The sequence below is a fragment of the Drosophila arizonae genome, chromosome 2 (assembly GCF_054131065.1).
Source record: "Drosophila arizonae isolate 15081-1271.41 chromosome 2, UAZ_ARI_1.0, whole genome shotgun sequence".
Classification (NCBI taxonomy): domain Eukaryota; kingdom Metazoa; phylum Arthropoda; class Insecta; order Diptera; family Drosophilidae; genus Drosophila; species Drosophila arizonae.
The window spans coordinates 12,774,735-12,791,705 of record NC_142922.1 but is presented as its reverse complement, the minus strand read 5'-3'; the positions used below and the strand labels follow the sequence as shown (position 1 = coordinate 12,791,705).

Genomic DNA, 16,971 nt, shown 5'->3' with positions numbered 1-16,971 from the left:
GGGAATAAAAAATACCGCTTTATGTGGCAGATTTCATCGCTGCGAGATAAAAATGGTTGCGGTAATAAATGAGAATTATGCAAAGTTTGGGCGAATGATGAAGTAAGTAATGCCCATCCAAACCAAATACGGTTAACGGAGCGTGTTATAAGACGCAGCCGAAATCGGCTCAGCGGCTTCCAGATGAGTAAGTGGAAATTTATGAAAATAAGCATAAAGCCAGAGCTACATTTACAAGTAATAAGAAATATGAAAGAAAAAACAAAAAACAAAAAATAAAGAATGCTCGACAAGCTGCTTTTTATGGAATTTCCACTGCAGCCAACTCCCTGAAGTTTCATGGCCCAAAACAAAGTGGAGGAAGAGAAAACACTTTAGGCTTTTGTCTGGGCTGCGCAGAGATGTTTCCCTCTGCCTCTTGTCAATGTTGTTAACAGCCAAATTTAAGTGGCTAACAACTTGTACAACTTTCGGCTGACAGTTTGAGGCAACAGGCAAAAGAAAATGCCGAAACACTTTAATCGTCCCAACGGTTTGCCACATTTTCATTTAAATCCGAAATATTATGTACAAGGTGCGGACTGGTCTTGAAATTCGATTAGCATCTAGATACGCACTAATGCTGGCTTAGTCCGTTCTATCAATGATGATTTCATTGCCGGCTTATATCTAATAGACGGGGCAAACAACTTTCAGGTTTCACAATTTGCGCTGAAGTTAGATATTGATGATGGTTCTAATTTCTATATAAATAAGAATAAATATTTGAAAGTCTTAGCACCCGTATATCGATTAACCTAGTTGTGGATATAATCATGTCTTTCCGGATTTAATATTTGAGTAAATCATATTATATGTATTTATGATTTATTCATTTATTTTATAAATTAGTGGAAAAGGTTAGAGCTAAGATATATATTATTTATAGCCTGAATTAATATAGGGAAAAGGTCACTAAATATAGATATTATTGAAATTTAACTTAATTGGAAATTGTTAAGGGAAGCTTGAAGCAAAATACATATATATTATTATAATAATTATTGAGCCGAAATTAGGAAATGGAAAAATATTATAAAATATTATATAAATTGAAGTGAATTTGAAAAAAAAAACTAATAGAAGTGTTTCAGTCAACTATGAGAATAAAAAAACAGTTAAGGTTGTCAAGTCACCAAAAACAACGAGTGAGCAGTTAATTAACTATATAATAATATATTAACGATATAATAATTTTAACTAGATATTAGCAATGCTTGCTGCACACGCAGACCTATTTTAATCTACGAAAAGTATTTTGTTGACCCAATTTAATATCTATACAAATATATATCATAGCATAAAATAACATATATATCTGCTAATGCTATTCGATATGTACTCGTTCCATTCTTCATGCGGATGGAACACATATAATCCGGCGTGTCTACTCATTATTTCAATCTGCGGAACACTAGAACGCACTCAATGGGTAAACTAGTTCTATTCCTCTGTTGTTTGTTATTCGACAATTTTTCGTGTGCACGACGTCAATTAAATGCCGGAAATGGCCAATTTCAATGTTGGCCGACTGTCGTTCTTTTTTGTGTTTTTCTTTCTGCCCCTATTTCGAGGGGCTTTTCATGTTTTGCTTTGATGGCCGTCAAATGGTAAAAACAAAGACGATTAATTACTTAGCTCACAAAAGACATTTAATGCGCTTTGTCGCCTCAGTGTAGGCGTCCAAATGCGCATCTGGCAAAGGGCTTAATTGTGGGGCAAGAAAGCGCAGCTTAATCATTAACCCATTAGATGAGAGAGAGGTCTAAGCAAAGTAATTAGTAGCAATCAAAAAAACTTAGCAAAAAATGGTAATGGGTAATTTTTAATTTGTTGGGAAAGGTGGATAATCAACATAAAGTCTTTATTCATTGCGATTATCTCTGTACATATTCATGAGCTATAAAAGACTGAGTGAGTGGGCGATGGGATAATCAATATTTATATTTATATGTTTTATCTGAAACTGGGTAAACTGTTTACGTCAACGTCATAAATGAGCGGTGATTAATGCCCAAGTCTGATAAGCAGGGGGCATGGAACAATAAACAGCTGTTAATTGTCTTATATAAAAATGCAAATTTGATAATATTAATTACAAAGTTTGCGAAATTTTATATGAAATCTATAATAAGGTTGCCACACCGCAAGACAAAATGAAAAAGAAAGCAGCTTTGTGGTGATATAATAACACGATATATTTTATAGCCGGCGATGGGAATCCATAATGAAGACCATTAATATAGGGTTAGATGACGCGACCTGTAGCGAACTCCGCGAGCGAGTGTAGCAACAACGAACATTTGGGAGAACGCCTAAGTGAATGCCCAGAGCGCAAACTCCAGAGCTCGAATATGAGAGCGCGTGCCGCGAATGAGGGAGAGGACGACAGAGAGGGTGAGTGTGTGCGAGAGCACGCACTGACGTAATCGTTATCGCTGGCCACCTCGCTCACACACTGCCTTCAATTGAGCACTGAGCACGGAGCACAGAGCGCTGAGTAAGCGGGGTAAAAGGGAATGCCTTAATTTTGTTGTTGTCGAATAATAATTGAAATGAAATGAAATGAAATCATTCAAGGAAAACAGCAATTATCAATGAAAGATTCATTTGAGCTGGCTATTGTCATAACGCTTCCACAAACCACAACAATAATAATACTACTAACCTCCATTGCGTTTTTTTCCTACTTGTTTTTATGTGTTTCTTACAGCTGTCAAGGTCTCGTTGCCGCACAATTTCTAGTAAATATCGTTTTTATTGCACTTTTTTAGTCGTCACACGCACCACGGTTAACTTGTGTTTGTTACTTTTTGTTTCTGATGTGTTTGGGCGTGACATACACAAAACGAATCGAAATCCGCTGTGGCCTACAAAATATTTGTTTGTTGTTTTTTTTTTTTTTCGTTCTCTGACAAACCCCGAGTTCCGTGCAAGTGGAGAACACGCAGTGTTAGAGAGTGATATAGTTAACAATATGCAGCCAGCGCAATTGTTTATTGTAAACACGTTAAGAACAGCGCGAAACGGCAGGCGGCGACGACGAAGTTTGGGAGAAAAGTAACAAACAAGGTGTAACAAACCAGGTTTAATTTAACTACTGAGCATCGATGACACATATCGAAGATAATAATCGAGAAATTTGAGTAATGGAGTTGCCAGATTATTGCCTTGAGGCAGAATTTTGACGGTGCTGCCAACTTGTTAGGCTGGACTGAGCGCAGTTTGGAAGCCACCGTGGCCTGGTGCGCGCCAAAGTTTAGGGTGCACTGGAAATTTAAATGCAAATGTTTCGGCTGTAAAAAAACTATTTGGCTGACGCATCGAAAGTGATTCTAACAACGGCAAGGCTTGCAAAAGTGATTTCACTTTTATTAAGAGCTATTTTGATGACCACTTAGCGAGCGCTCATAAAATTATATAATATATCTCGCCCATTTGCAACCCCCTTTCGCTGGCAGACAAGTTGGGAGCATAAATCAAAAAGTTTGTGTCGCAATTTTTCACATCAAATTAATCTTAATCTACAATGTTTTGTATGTACTTTTTGTTGTTGTTGTTGTGAACGTTTTCGCATTGCGTCTAATTAATTAGGGTAAAATGTTGGGCCGAGGCAAAATAAAGGGCAAGCGAAATGCCAAAAGTCGACTGGCATTTTCATTGCATACTCCTCGGCGGAGGCAAAGAGAAGATGTCATAAAAATGCCATTGTAAGTAGTTGGGCTGAAGTCTTTTGCATTGTTGTCATTGTTACCGTGAGCTTCTGTTATTATTGTTTGCTTGTTGTTGCTGCCGTTTGCTATTATTGCAAGCAAATCGACGGAGACACGCAAGGGCGAGACAGAGACAGAGGCAGCGGCAGAGGCAGCGCCAAACTCATTTCACTTGCGTCGAAAAGATAAATGTGAAGCGCTTAAAAAAGCAATTACCGCATAAATTGCGCCTCGATGTTGCTGCTGCCTCAACTACTGCAAATAGGCAGCCAGGCAGCGGATGCGGCGCATAAAGCTTGCTACAAAGGACTCTCACACTCTTGAGAGAAAAGTAACTGAAAGCCAAACAAGGAGCAGGCTCATGCGAGCACATCCTGGCTGTAAGACATTTCGCAAAGAAATGCGCAAAACACGCGAAAACATGCAAAATGCATTGCATACCAAACAAGCTTCTCACACCCAATCCGAGACGAGTCGAGACGCGACCAGGCCAGGCCAGGCCCGGCCAGAGCCGGCTTAATTGTAAAATCAATAGTGGGAGTGATGGGCGCGTAAATCAAGTTAAAAGTCGCAGCAATCAAAGCACCCGCAGCGCAATAAAAACTCATTAAATGGCCGCCGGGAGCTACTCTGCTATATAGTATATATAGTATCTGGCAATCGGGTGTGCCAGGTGCGCGACCAGAGTTTCAATTGGATTTAAGCAAATTGTGTGGGACACATCGATTTCTCATTAGATTGGACGCGGGAGGCCCAGCCGGGCCCAGCCTGGCCCGGCCTGACTTGGCCTGGCCTGATGATATTTTACACGGCTGTTCAAATCACTTAAACAAAAATTTAATTGACTTGACGACGGCTGTGCACGTAACTGTCAAAGGGAAACGGAGCGCACAACACGAAACGGAAGCGAGGCCGATGAGGACGACGACGACGACGACGACGACGCGACGCATCGGCGCAAGGACGAGCTAGAGCCGGCTAGAGCCGTAGTGTCGGCGCCAGTTGCCAGTCTGCGTGGCCTACTGCCAATTTGTAGCCGTGTGGAGCGGAAATTTCTTCAACTTCCTGATTTAAATAATAGCAAACTGCCAGCCAGGCAGCCAGGCAGACCCCACGCCCACTCACGCCCACTCTCGCCCAGGCTGCTGCCAAACTTGTCGCACCAACTGACGGCAGCGCCAACAACAACAGCAACAGCAGCAACATGATCAAGTTGATTAGCATCAGCAGGCGCCGTGTGTTGCGCCATGCGTCAAAGTATCAGCTACAATTTTCTATTTTTTTTTAAATATTTAGATTTATTTTATATTATTTTTTTTTTTATATTTATATTTATTTTGATTTTTTCCTGTTTTTTTTTTTTTTTTTTTGTCACTCTGCGTCTAAGCTGAGCATCAATATTATGCGTGGGTGAATTTTAAATATTTGCATTATGATGTGACAGCATAGTTGTGTGTGTGTGTGTGCTGCGTGTGTGGGTGGTGTTGGTGTTTGTGCTGTCAGCTTGAGCGGTAAGCAACAACATTTTCTGCACTTGCTACAAGTTGGACAACAATTTCCGCATGCAAGCGCCATTGACACACTAACAAATGGCAAAGTTTCAAAAAGCCGACAAACGCGGCCGACGCAGTGCAGCGCCGAACGGGCCGAGACGAATGCGAAGCCGAAGCAACAGTAGCAGCAGCAGCAACAGCGCCGGCAGGACTATAAGACAGGAGTTTAGTCCACGCACAAGCTGAGTCGCGTCGGCAACGTTGAGGCAGACGCAACGAGCGCTTCGCATTATTCGCAAATATTACGCATACGCCACAAGTGCCGCAGAAACGGATAAAAACCGCAGCCGCTTGGCTTGTTAGGCGAGATTCCATTGGCAATTTTTACGGTACGCAGTGAAACGCAGTCGAGCGCATAATTCGGCCAGGATAACGCTGATAATACGGCTGTCCATAAAAGTGCGTGCCAGCATTATAATATTTCGGCCGCAATCGCAACAACAACAACAACAACAACAACAAGGCGAACGGGCTAACCGAGCTAACCATGAGGCGTTCACGTACAACGGTGCGTATGAATGAAAATGCGCGCCATGAATGAATGCGAGTTTCGAGTTGCGAGCTGCGAGTCGCGAGTCAAGTTGTAATGAGTTCCACTTGGATCTCATTTTTTTTTACGGCGTTTTGGGTTATGGCAGGAGTCGGTGGCTGCTGCCGCTGCTGGACGTCTGTCAGAGATTTATGTTTATGCCGCGAGTTTCGCATGTTGTTGCGCTTGCCTTAATTATGTTTATGCATGTGTATGCTTGTGGGTGTGTGGGTGTGTGTGGGAAAATTAAGTAAGCAAAGCACGCAAATGTCTGTTTTCCAGCAATGCAAATAAGACAAAAAAAAAGAAAACAGAAAAAAAAAACAGTGAAATAGAAAGAGTGAACGAGTGTGGCAATAAATTGGCAGGATATGTCAAATTTGGGCTGTCAACGCAGCAGGATATTAAACGTGCCATTGACTCTAGGGGCTCACTCAATTTTTGTTGGGCCACGCAACATTTAACTTTCATTTGCATGAGCCAGAATTGATGGCCTCAACTCAACTTTGGCTGGCCAAAAAATAATTTGTTAATAGAGTCGCAACAACTTTTGCCTGCCAAATACCAAATAGCAAATACCAATCGCTCACATTCAAAGCGGCTCAGCTGCGTGTGTTGCTTTTCACTTTTGACCCTTTTTTCATGTGTCCAACATATGTGTGCGTGTGCGTGTGAGTGTGTGTGCGTGTGAGTGTATATTATTGCTGTTAAGGCCAGGGCTTTGACATCTAATTTATGAATGTTTTTAGCAGCCCAGACACGGACGGAGTCAGCCTGTTCTTATGACACGCTCTATTTGCTTTTGGCCTTTATATACTTGCCTCGCCCTCGCCCCCCCCCTCTTTCTTTTTTACCATTTGTTATTGTAATGTTTATTTATTTTCATTTTATTTTATTATTTTTTTTTTTTCTGTTGAATAAACCGTCGGACTTTCGGACTTAATTCGCAGGCCATCAGCTGCACACTCTGGACTCCTTGAACATTCTTTACGCCATTGCAGCTTGAGCGAAAGTTGAGGTCTTGTAAAATATGTTGCCGAAAAACTTTTTTAATGAGTTTCCATAATCTCTAGTGCGCTTTATTTTAATGCGCCGAAGCTTTTATACTTGTTTCTAATGATGTCTGACCCCGCGACCCACTCGAGCCGCGGCCCAGCCTGGCCCGAGGCCTTTTGTTCTTGTCAGCGGCAACTGCAGCAAGCGCGATAAGCGTTTAATTGAAAGCTGCTCAGCCGAGCGCTTGATTGAATTTCGCTATATAGAAAAGTGCAAACTAGGAGCTTGCATAGTAGGGCTGTGGTGGCTGCACCACAGTGGCCACTGTGAACGCATGGCTGATAGCTGATATCCATATAGAGGGATCGGGGGGAGTGGCCCATGTGCCCTTTGCTTGCTCGTCCGTTTAGCGCATACGCCCAAATGCCTTTCAAAGGATGTTTTTGTTTGCCTCTCTCTTCCCCTTTCTCTCACTCTCTTTAATATGAATGCAGCGCTGCGATTTTCACAGCGCTTTTCAGTACAGCCCGTTTAATCTAGGCCCCTGACTCTTGGACCCTCTCAGCTTGCCCTTTAATAGTTTCGCATTGCACTTAGGGAATCCCAAAGAGCGTTTAATTACAAAAGCGGAAGCACTGCACTCGTCATTTAATTGATTTGTAATTAAACGCAGCTTTATCAAAGGCCAAAGCTATTAATTTCATTTGCAATTTAATTTAGTTCATCCGAGTAGTTGAATAGCATTTGCCAGAAATTATAAATGATTAAATTAATTAATTTAACACATCAATTGAACGCGGTTTTAAAAAGTGAATTTCAAGATACGTATATTTATATTTATAAAAAATAAAAAAAAATATTTAAAAAAATACGAAAGATATTTAAGCTCTGCTATAGCTAGTAAAAAAATGTATAACAAAATTATTTGATATAAATTAGAATTTTTAGTTTACAACTTAAAAAGAGAAAATTCTGGTAAAATTAAAAAAATTGGTTTTGTTTTTTATATAAGTTTTAATATAAAAATGTTAGAAGATTGAAGATGACTAATTAGCATTTTCCACATGCTAATGCTGGTAAACTCATTAAAAAGGAATCGTATACAGAGCTCTGAATAATTATAGAAGTTTAAAGAGTTATATCTCGTCAACAAATACTCCGATTAAATAAATTTTTCTACATACAAAATTTAATCAGCTCAGATGAAGAAAAATTTGAGGTTTTTATATATTTTTATTTAGTAAGAGTTTTATTACTTTTTCCGAGCTTATGCCGAAAAATATGTTAGTTTATATTCATTTCATTTTTTATCAACCATAAAATTTTATGTTGCTTATCACTATCGGATTCAATTGGAATTTATTTATTTATTTTGCATGTCAGCGCTTGTCCATGATTGCAACTGTCTGCTGCATTCAATTAAAAAAAAAAAAAAAAAAAAAAAATAAAACAATTTTAACAGTTTATCATTTACACACGAATCATTTTTTGTGAATTTCATTAAAAAATGTCTTGTATGTCAAAGACAAAGAATACTCCATTGAAAACGAAAAATGAAAAAAAAAGTAAAAAAATTAATACATTTTGCTGCGTTTTACTCTCACATTCGCTTGTGTGAGCAATTTCATTAAAAAATAGTCAGCAATTGCTTTTGAGATGAATGCAATTTTTTCGCTCAAAGTCCTGTTACCGCAATTTGTATGTGTATTAAATTTAGTATTTGTATACACACTTCGCTTATGCTTCCCATTTGTCCTGATGCATTTGCATGTGTGTGCCTTCTTGCTCATTGTTGGCGCATCAACAATACTGCAGCCAAGCGCTGCCACTTCCTGCCGCCTTCTCAGCCGCCTCCTCTGCCCGCTCTGTCTCCTCCTCTGCCTGCTTGCTACTCCCATTTAGTTGGCTGAGGCAGGGGGAACTTTTTACTGCCAAGCTGGCGCGCATTGAGCAACATATTGAGCAACATGCAGGCAGCTGAAATGCGACTATAAATGCGGCTTCAGCTGGCAACATGGAACGCAATTATGCAACATGTGTGCGCGGCTGCATGCCAGAAATCTTTGCTATGCCATGCTGATGATTCTTTCTTGCCAGCTGTCTTGTCCGCTCGCGTGTTAAATGTAAATTCCCCCACGGCATGCTCTGACAGTTGACGGGGCGTATACGTACTATAATGTTCTGAATGCACTTATCATGGGAATGGGTAACTGTTCAAGTTTCTGGGCAGAAGCAGGTTTATATAAATGTACGCGTGTGTGTGTGTGCGTGTGTTTTAAGCTATGAAAGATTTTATTTTACAGACGGACAAACATTGTGAATGCAGTCTCTAGTGTATGAGATTGTGACTTACATACACCGACTCACTAATATTTCAGCATTTTCCATATCTTGACTTACAGCTGTTGCCCTGGGCACGGGCGCCATGCACGGCAATGAGGCAATGAGACGACGACCAGGTCCACCCCCAAACCAAACACCAACACCAACCACAGCCACAGCTACAACCGCAGCCCGGCAACGCAACCAAACACTGAGGGCAGATGCAATCTGAAGAGTTCGCTACTTGGCTGAGTGCCGCCTCCGACAACTCTCCGACTGCACAGAGGCCGAACAGCCGCTAGACGCAGCCAAGGAGCCCAGCTAGCTTAGTAGCTCAGTAGCTCAACGGTCGACGGATACAGGAGGACGCGGGGGCAGTGACTGCTACTGCTAAAAACCACAGAGAGCGAGTGCTCGGGGTGCCCGCCATGTTGCGAGATATCTTTCTATATTTAGTTCTAATCGTTTTATTTTGCTTTATATTCATGGCGCAGTTAATCGTCAACGTTTACGCATTCCAGCGCCAGCCAACGCCCGCCCAGAGGGCCGAACGCAATGAGATTATATTTGTCTAGGCTTTCTTCCTTTGGGCCAAAAGTCATGGCATTGCCAGTTGCCAGCATTTAATGAGCGCAACTCTAACGAAAAAAAAAATAGAAAAAGAAAAACAAGCAAAAACACAACAGCAGAAAAAAACTTAAAGCTAAAAATCAAAGAAAACTCATTTGCCAGCCTGTTGGCTGCTGTCTGCTCTATGCTCTCTGCTCTCTGTTCTCTAGCCTCTGTTCTCGTATGTCTGCTGCCCGCTCCCCACTGAGTCGGGGATAATACCCCGGCAGAAGCTGATTAACTGGGTTGCGCGCTAATTAGTAACGGTAGTCTTGGGAGCGCTGTCACGAATGCACAATACACTCCAGCACAATGAGACTTTATGACACAATAAGTCGGAGTGGAGCTGCGCTAGAAGTGAGCAGCGTGCGCGCAAAGTTCAGGCTGCATTGAAGCCAGAGCAAAAAGGAAAAACAGCAACAACAAACACACCATCAAATGCAATGCTAGAAGGAAATATGTGTTCACATTGCATTTGGCATTCAGTTCAGTTAAGTTCAGTTCAGTTTAAAGAATATCGAAATATGCAATAATAATTATTAATTTAAGCGCGCGCTTTAAACAATTTTCGTTGCCTACTTTTCAGGGCGCGACTCGGTCAACTGCAGCGGCAATGAGGCGTCCCTGAGTGCTTTGGGGCGTGGCGAATGGCTTTAGTTCGTATTGATTTCCAGCACACACACACACTGGCGATCCTTTAGCGTTTTTAGTGCTTTAGGCTTGTTATTTCTTGTTGTTTTTGTTTTGCTTTTGTGATTTTCTTTTTGTATTTTTTTTTTTTTTTGGCCACGGCACACAGTTTATTGTTTTCTTTTGGCCGCTTGAGCCGTGCTGCTCGCACTTGAGAGCCATATACACACTTGACCCCATTCGCCGAGAGACATTACAATAGGCGTGCCCAGTGGGCGTATGTGAGGGCCTTGGCTGGGCAAGCATTTAAATTGACATGCTCGAGGCTTGCCGAAGGGTTTTACTTTAAAAACTTTCAAAATGTTGCCAAATTTTTCTAATAATTTACAGTGCCTGTATGTGTGTGTGTGTGTGTGCGTGTGCCTAATTGATAGCCGTCTGTTTGACCAACTGGAAATTAAAGTTTCATCTGCTAGCCAAGGAATTTATATTTTAATATGAGCATAGGCAAAGTTTTCAAAAACTTTTCAATTAAATGAAATTATTTTTCCAGATTGTTACCCAAGTCCCGTTCAACAATTTGCTCTTCGCTCTAACTGAATTTATTTCTGAAGAATCTCAAAAGGTTTTCATTTAAACCACATAGTTTAGAGGATGGGGAGCGTAGGCGTTGGGCAAACGTCGTATTCATATCTTAAGAACATTGCAAATGATATTACTGAATAATCAAAAACCGTATTAACCGAGCTAAATATAACTAAAAACTATGGAAAATCAATTGAATTAGAATCGAAGCATTTTAATTGAATTGTATTCAATTATTATTACATAACGCGTACATTCGAACAATAATAGTTTTAGCTATCGTATACACACCTTTTAGTGTCTATAAATGGGATAATGTTAGTATATAGGGCTTAATGAAAGACATGTGACAAGATTTACTGTATGTGTAGTTAGAGTTGAACAAGTAAAATCAAATTATATAAACGAATAACGAATATCGAATAATATCGAATTACATATGAATCAAATAAATGTTAAACAATTCAATACAAAAAAATTAGTTTTATTTAAATTGAGTGTGAAGTAACTTTAACAAGGGCTAAAAGAATATATGTATTTGGGTCTTTAAATCTAGTAAAATATTTTCATATATGGGCTGTCATTCTTTCAAGTTCTTGAAAATACGGGAGTTCTTTGTGGACACATTTAACCTGAAAAAATTCTGTCGACAGTGACGAATCCTCAGGGGAGTATATCATGAGAGACTTGCAAATCAAAACCATTATAAACACAGTTCAACTTATGTAAAACATTCAAAACTATAAACACACATCACATTCTAAGCCTCATACATAAGCACTCGCATTTAACACTCCCACAACTCCTAAGAAGGCTTAAGAGACTCTTCGTTGACCAACTCCCCAAGCGCACTTTAACCAACACAGCAAAGCAGTATTTCAAAAGTTCACACATAATGAAAGTTTAATTTCAACTAAAAGTTGTCAACAAAAAAAAAAACAAAAAAAAAAAAAAAAAAAAACAAAAATATACCTCATAATTTTGCTTATTTTGTGGGGTCAAGCTGGGTCAACATGTGTTCGAGAGATGGCTTTTTAAGTGTAATGCAAATGCAGCTGCAGCCGCAGTGATGCAAAATGCAAAAATTTTATAAAACGAAGCTACTTTGTGACATGTTAACAATTTATGTAGTGCAGAAAATAAATATAGAAAGAAATCTAAGGTATTCAAGGCTTAAAGATACCCTAGAGTTGCTATTTTAAATACTCATATACATATATGTATAACAGAGATCTGCATGAATGGCAAAAACCCTATTCGACGGAGCAATGCTCAAAATACACTGAGTGGCGTTGACTGCTAAGCCGAAAAAGTTGAGTGCAAAACTGTTGAGTGCAAAACTGACTCGAGAAAGCGTCGTCGGTAGAAAAACACATACAAGCACACATTCATACACATGGAGTTTCGTTGCCACGAAATGACGATGAACTGCGAAGCACAAAGACTATGCATGAGTGACTCGATACAGTCAACTCAGTCAACTTGTGCGACGCTCACTCACTTAACTGAATTCAATTTGAAGTTATTCTATTTGGCACCCTAGCAGACCTCTAATATATACCCAAAGGTAAGGGAATGAGGCATGCCATATGTTTTTAAAATCCTTCTTCTCAAATAATCCTTATTTTTGGCTCATTCAATAGTCTCCAGATTGCGAATCGTGAAAAATCAGTCTAAATTATTTTGTGTTCTAGGGAGACTGATAAGTAAGTAGAATCAAGATTATATAATTAATACATAAAGGAATGTTTTTATTCGAGGGACTCAGCTAATATCATTTGACAGAGACAGGTACAATACGCCGTGCAGGCACAAGGCGGAGAGATATCATAGTCAAAAGGTGATGTCAACAAATTTACTTGAATCAAATAAAATTGTTATTGACAACATCAAAATAAATTTAAATTTTTTCCTTGAAAAAAAAAAAAAAAAAAAAAAAACATGGGCAGAGACATATGCAACGCATGTAGTCTTTATGAGCCGTGTACCATATTCTGCAAAAAATAAAATACTCTTTCAAAAAGAGGTTGACAAAAAATGGGAAATTCGTAAGGAGTATAAAAAGAGGTCAACATAAAATGCGCAAACCCTGCAATTATTTGACTATATTTGTGCTTCAAGCATACTATAAATATTTACATAGAAATATATTCAGTTAAAAGTGAAGTGGATTCAATACAATCTTCGCTTTGGCCTTTGACTAAAAAAGCAATAATAAATGCAGTAATTAACAGCAATTTAAGTACTGCAAAATGTTGAAGCTGGTGTCAAGTTTGAGGAGTTCTTCCAGTAGTGGCCAGCACTTGCATGCAATCATGCTGTCAGCCCGATTGCTAAATATTCTGTGGCTTAATGGCCCAACGACAACAAAGAACAACTCCGAGTGCTGTGGAGCCGTCAATGACCTCATTACAAGCCAAAGTCTTGATGCACTTGTCAATCATTTCTTGGTCATTCCATAAATACCATTGGTCACCGCATTATTTGCGCCTTGCATTTAAAATGACGTGTTAAAGGCCAGTCAAGGCCTTTAACCACAACAACAGCAGCAGCAGCAGCAGCAATTCAGTAAATTTTCCATTTAGCAGCTGTGGGACAAGTGGTCTTAAATTGAGCACAACAAGCCTCAGCCGGACGCCTTTGTGTCACACCCAGAGCAACCGTAATGGTAACTTTTGGCACTCGGCCAAATGCAAAGAAAGCTGTGCAACAAGCGAGCTGTCGTTTGGCCACACACAGCCACCCCCAGCCCCTCATTACCCCCATTCCCCTCACAACCCTTTGGCTGTGCCTAGCCTGCAGGTTGGACCACGTCTTTGGTTTGTTTTTACTGTGGCAAGCTGTCTGAGCTTTACAAGCACAACGACATGGCCAGCAGCAGCAGGAGCAGCAGCAGCAGGAGGAGGAAGAGGAGGAGCAGCAGCAGCAGCAACAACAACATTCGCTGTAATGCCGCCAAATGGCATTTTTGTTATTGTTTTGCACATTTTGTGTTTATTGCAGCGAGTTAAACTGCTCGCCCGAAGGCGCTGCAAGGGCGGCGAGTCGCCTCGGTTCCCCATCTTTGCCAAATTTGGCCAACACGAGAACGCCCAAAATATCTGTATATATGTGTGTGCAGCAGTGCCATAGTATGTGAATTTACTGTTGCGCGTGTGTTCGTGCATGTGCGTGGAATTGAAAATCGCTTAAAATGCCTGACAGTCAATTTCTCAGTGGCGCAGCAGCTGTAAATGTGAGTGAAGAGTGCTGAAAACAGACTAATTATCCATATACTATATATAGCAATACCATACATATATATATGTATATACATATATATACGTATATATGTATACATTCATATATAATACAAATGAATTTCTAATATTTATTTGCTCTCGTTGATTTTGTGACATTTTCACTTTGATCTGTGACGGACGGCAAGTTCTTTGCCAAAGTCACGTCCTTGTTGTTTTGCGCACAATTGAAACCATCCCGAAAATCATAACTAATTAGACGTGAATTAATGATTGCGAGAGCGACCGAGACAGCCAGCGAGGCAGAGAGAGGCAGAGAGAGTGGGAAAGAGAGAGCGGAAATGCTGTGCACAGCTGACGAAAATGTGACAAAACAATTTGGCAGCTTGGACAGCAACTGGGCAACTTTGGATGGGCAGCTGGGCAGCTGAGCAGCGGCATTAGCTTCACAGATTTTGATTTAATGCACAAGGCTGTCGCCGCCATCAATGCTGGGGGATGATGCTGACAGGCGACAGTGCCACAAGCAGCGCTGCAAATAGCCTTCGCAGATGCAATAGACCTTTTGCCCGAGGGGCAGCAACAAAATAACAACATGCAATAAATAAACAACGAACCAGCAAGGAGAAAGAACAAAATCATGTTGTTTATTTTCTATTCTAGCTGAGTTTTCTGGTGTTGGCTCGCACTCTTAGTCCACGCTCTTAAGAGCATGAAGAGCAACACCATCACACTCCAGAGCAGCAGCAGGCAGCCAGAGCAATTGAGCACCAATACCAGCGTGCACACGCACACAGCTGCAGCTGGTTATGCATGAGTGTGCGGGCGAGCCACACGGTGTATGCGCAATTCGCTTTGGCTCTGTGCCAACGCGCTATACTTGGAGATCAACGGAAAAATTGCTGATTTTTTGCCAGAAATTATTTATAACTGCTTGTTCATACACAAGAAACCACACACACACACGCAGCCACACAGACACAGCGCACGTGTGTGTGAGTGTGCACTGCGTGTTGTATTTTCGATCTATTTGCTCTCTTCAATGGCCGTTAACTTGACAAGTAAATACAGAAAACAAATATAAATATCCACAATAAAGAGCAAATTATGGCGGAGCAAAGAGAGGATAGCAAATATAGTATAAATGTTTAAACTCAATAAAAATATAGCTAATTACTTACTACGTATTCACATAGAAGCTAAGTGTGTTTACCTATTAATTGGCATTGCTTACCTAAAAGAATCAAAGAGAAGAGAAGAGAGAGACAAAAAAGAAACGTTAGAAATATATTTGGAAAATTTAACACATACTTATATTTATATATGTTTTGTGTATATGTACCTAGAGATCATGAAAAATTTAATTATTTGATTTATTGCTAAATAAAATATTAAAGATATACATATAATAGATATAATGAGCATGATTCACATATCCCATTGCTATAAAATGTCTATAGAGCAATTTGGTATTAAGTGCTCAAGTGGTAAAAATACATTCGAAATTTTGTAAGACTTAAGCCGATTGCTTAAAAGGCTTTAAGTGTAATTATTCAGTGACAGAGCATTTGCGATTTGACATATCCTATCTGCAATGATCCGTTCTATGGCGAAATTATTTTCTTAGAATATTCTACTTGTCTATAATGTATTTCTACACTGAAAACAATTTAAATACAATTTATGTTTGATGAAAGTTGTTAAGAAATGGCAAGACTACAATATCAAATAATAAAAAAACTATGTACAAATTAACAAAAAATACATATATAAAAGGAAACCAAAAATTAATAAAAAAAATTATATTAAATAAGTAAAGAAAATAAATAATAAATAAATGAATATTAAGTAAATTAATAAAAAAAATATAATAAAAAGTAAATACAAAAAATACATTGAAAAGTATATAAAGTAAACTTAATTTAATTTATAGTAAGTGTATACTATAAATGTAAAAACTCACAAATAAAATGTAAAAATATTTAAAAGGATAAAAAAAATTAAAAAAAAAAAAAAAATAACAATAATATAAATATAAATTTAATAAATACATAATAAATTAATATTAAGTTAATAATAAAAAACTTAATTATAAATAAATAGAATGAAAAGTATATACAAATCATTTTCAATTTTTTTGAAAAAATTTAAATTTGTGCACAATTTTATTTAAATACTTTTACTGAAAATTTTGTTAGTCTTAATCTAAATTCAAATTAATTATGTATTAAATATATTAAATTAAAACTAATCATAAATTAAAAGAAAATAAAAGTTTAAGTTAATTATAAGATTCTAGTCGATACCATATCAGCCATAATATACTCCTATAAAATGTTTTCACTCTATACACAATCTTTGAAAATCATCTGAAAATTGTTCCCCTCTATATCTGGCAACAGCTTTAATATGGCCAAGCTCACCACTGATTGCTTGCTTCATTGCCACAATTCGCATCAGCTGGCAGCCAATTCTCAAGCAAAGGCCAAAATGCTTCAAATCAATTAGCCTTTTACTGAACCCGGAACCCCCGCAGCCATGCCATGCTATGCTTGCGGCCATTGAGCAGCCTTTTGCAACTTAATTGTGCAAAATGAGTGGCAGTGCCACGCCCCCAGCTCTAAGGCCATGTACCACTTGAGGGCAGCGAATATTTTATGCGAGTCAGCCAAATAAAACAAATGTTGAGGTTTTAACTTTTTCGCCGGCCTTGGCATGTGGCAAGAGAAAAATACAATGCTTAATTAATGTACCTA

At 39.1% G+C, this 16,971-nt stretch overlaps 2 protein-coding genes across 18 annotated transcripts in view; one reads left to right on the top strand and one right to left on the bottom strand.

Annotated features, from left to right (window-relative positions):
* tmod (tropomodulin) overlaps positions 1-16,971 on the bottom strand; it is a 53,432-nt gene that overhangs the window by 14,736 nt on the left and 21,725 nt on the right. Inside the window, exon 1 of one of the 17 annotated variants that reach the window (XR_016268580.1) lies at positions 2,708-3,163. The exons of the other annotated variants lie outside the window; for them this stretch is intronic. The gene's annotated coding sequence lies outside the window, so the exon portion shown is untranslated. Of the gene's footprint in view, positions 1-2,707; positions 3,164-16,971 lie in introns of those variants that run through there. 17 annotated transcript variants of the gene reach the window in all.
* Positions 5,115-12,921, top strand: LOC108621054 (uncharacterized). The gene is made up of 2 exons (XM_018018155.2): positions 5,115-5,813; positions 9,233-12,921. The coding sequence occupies exon 2, from the start codon at positions 9,581-9,583 to the stop codon at positions 9,725-9,727; it is 147 nt and encodes a 48-aa protein (XP_017873644.1). The 5' UTR covers positions 5,115-5,813; positions 9,233-9,580; the 3' UTR covers positions 9,728-12,921.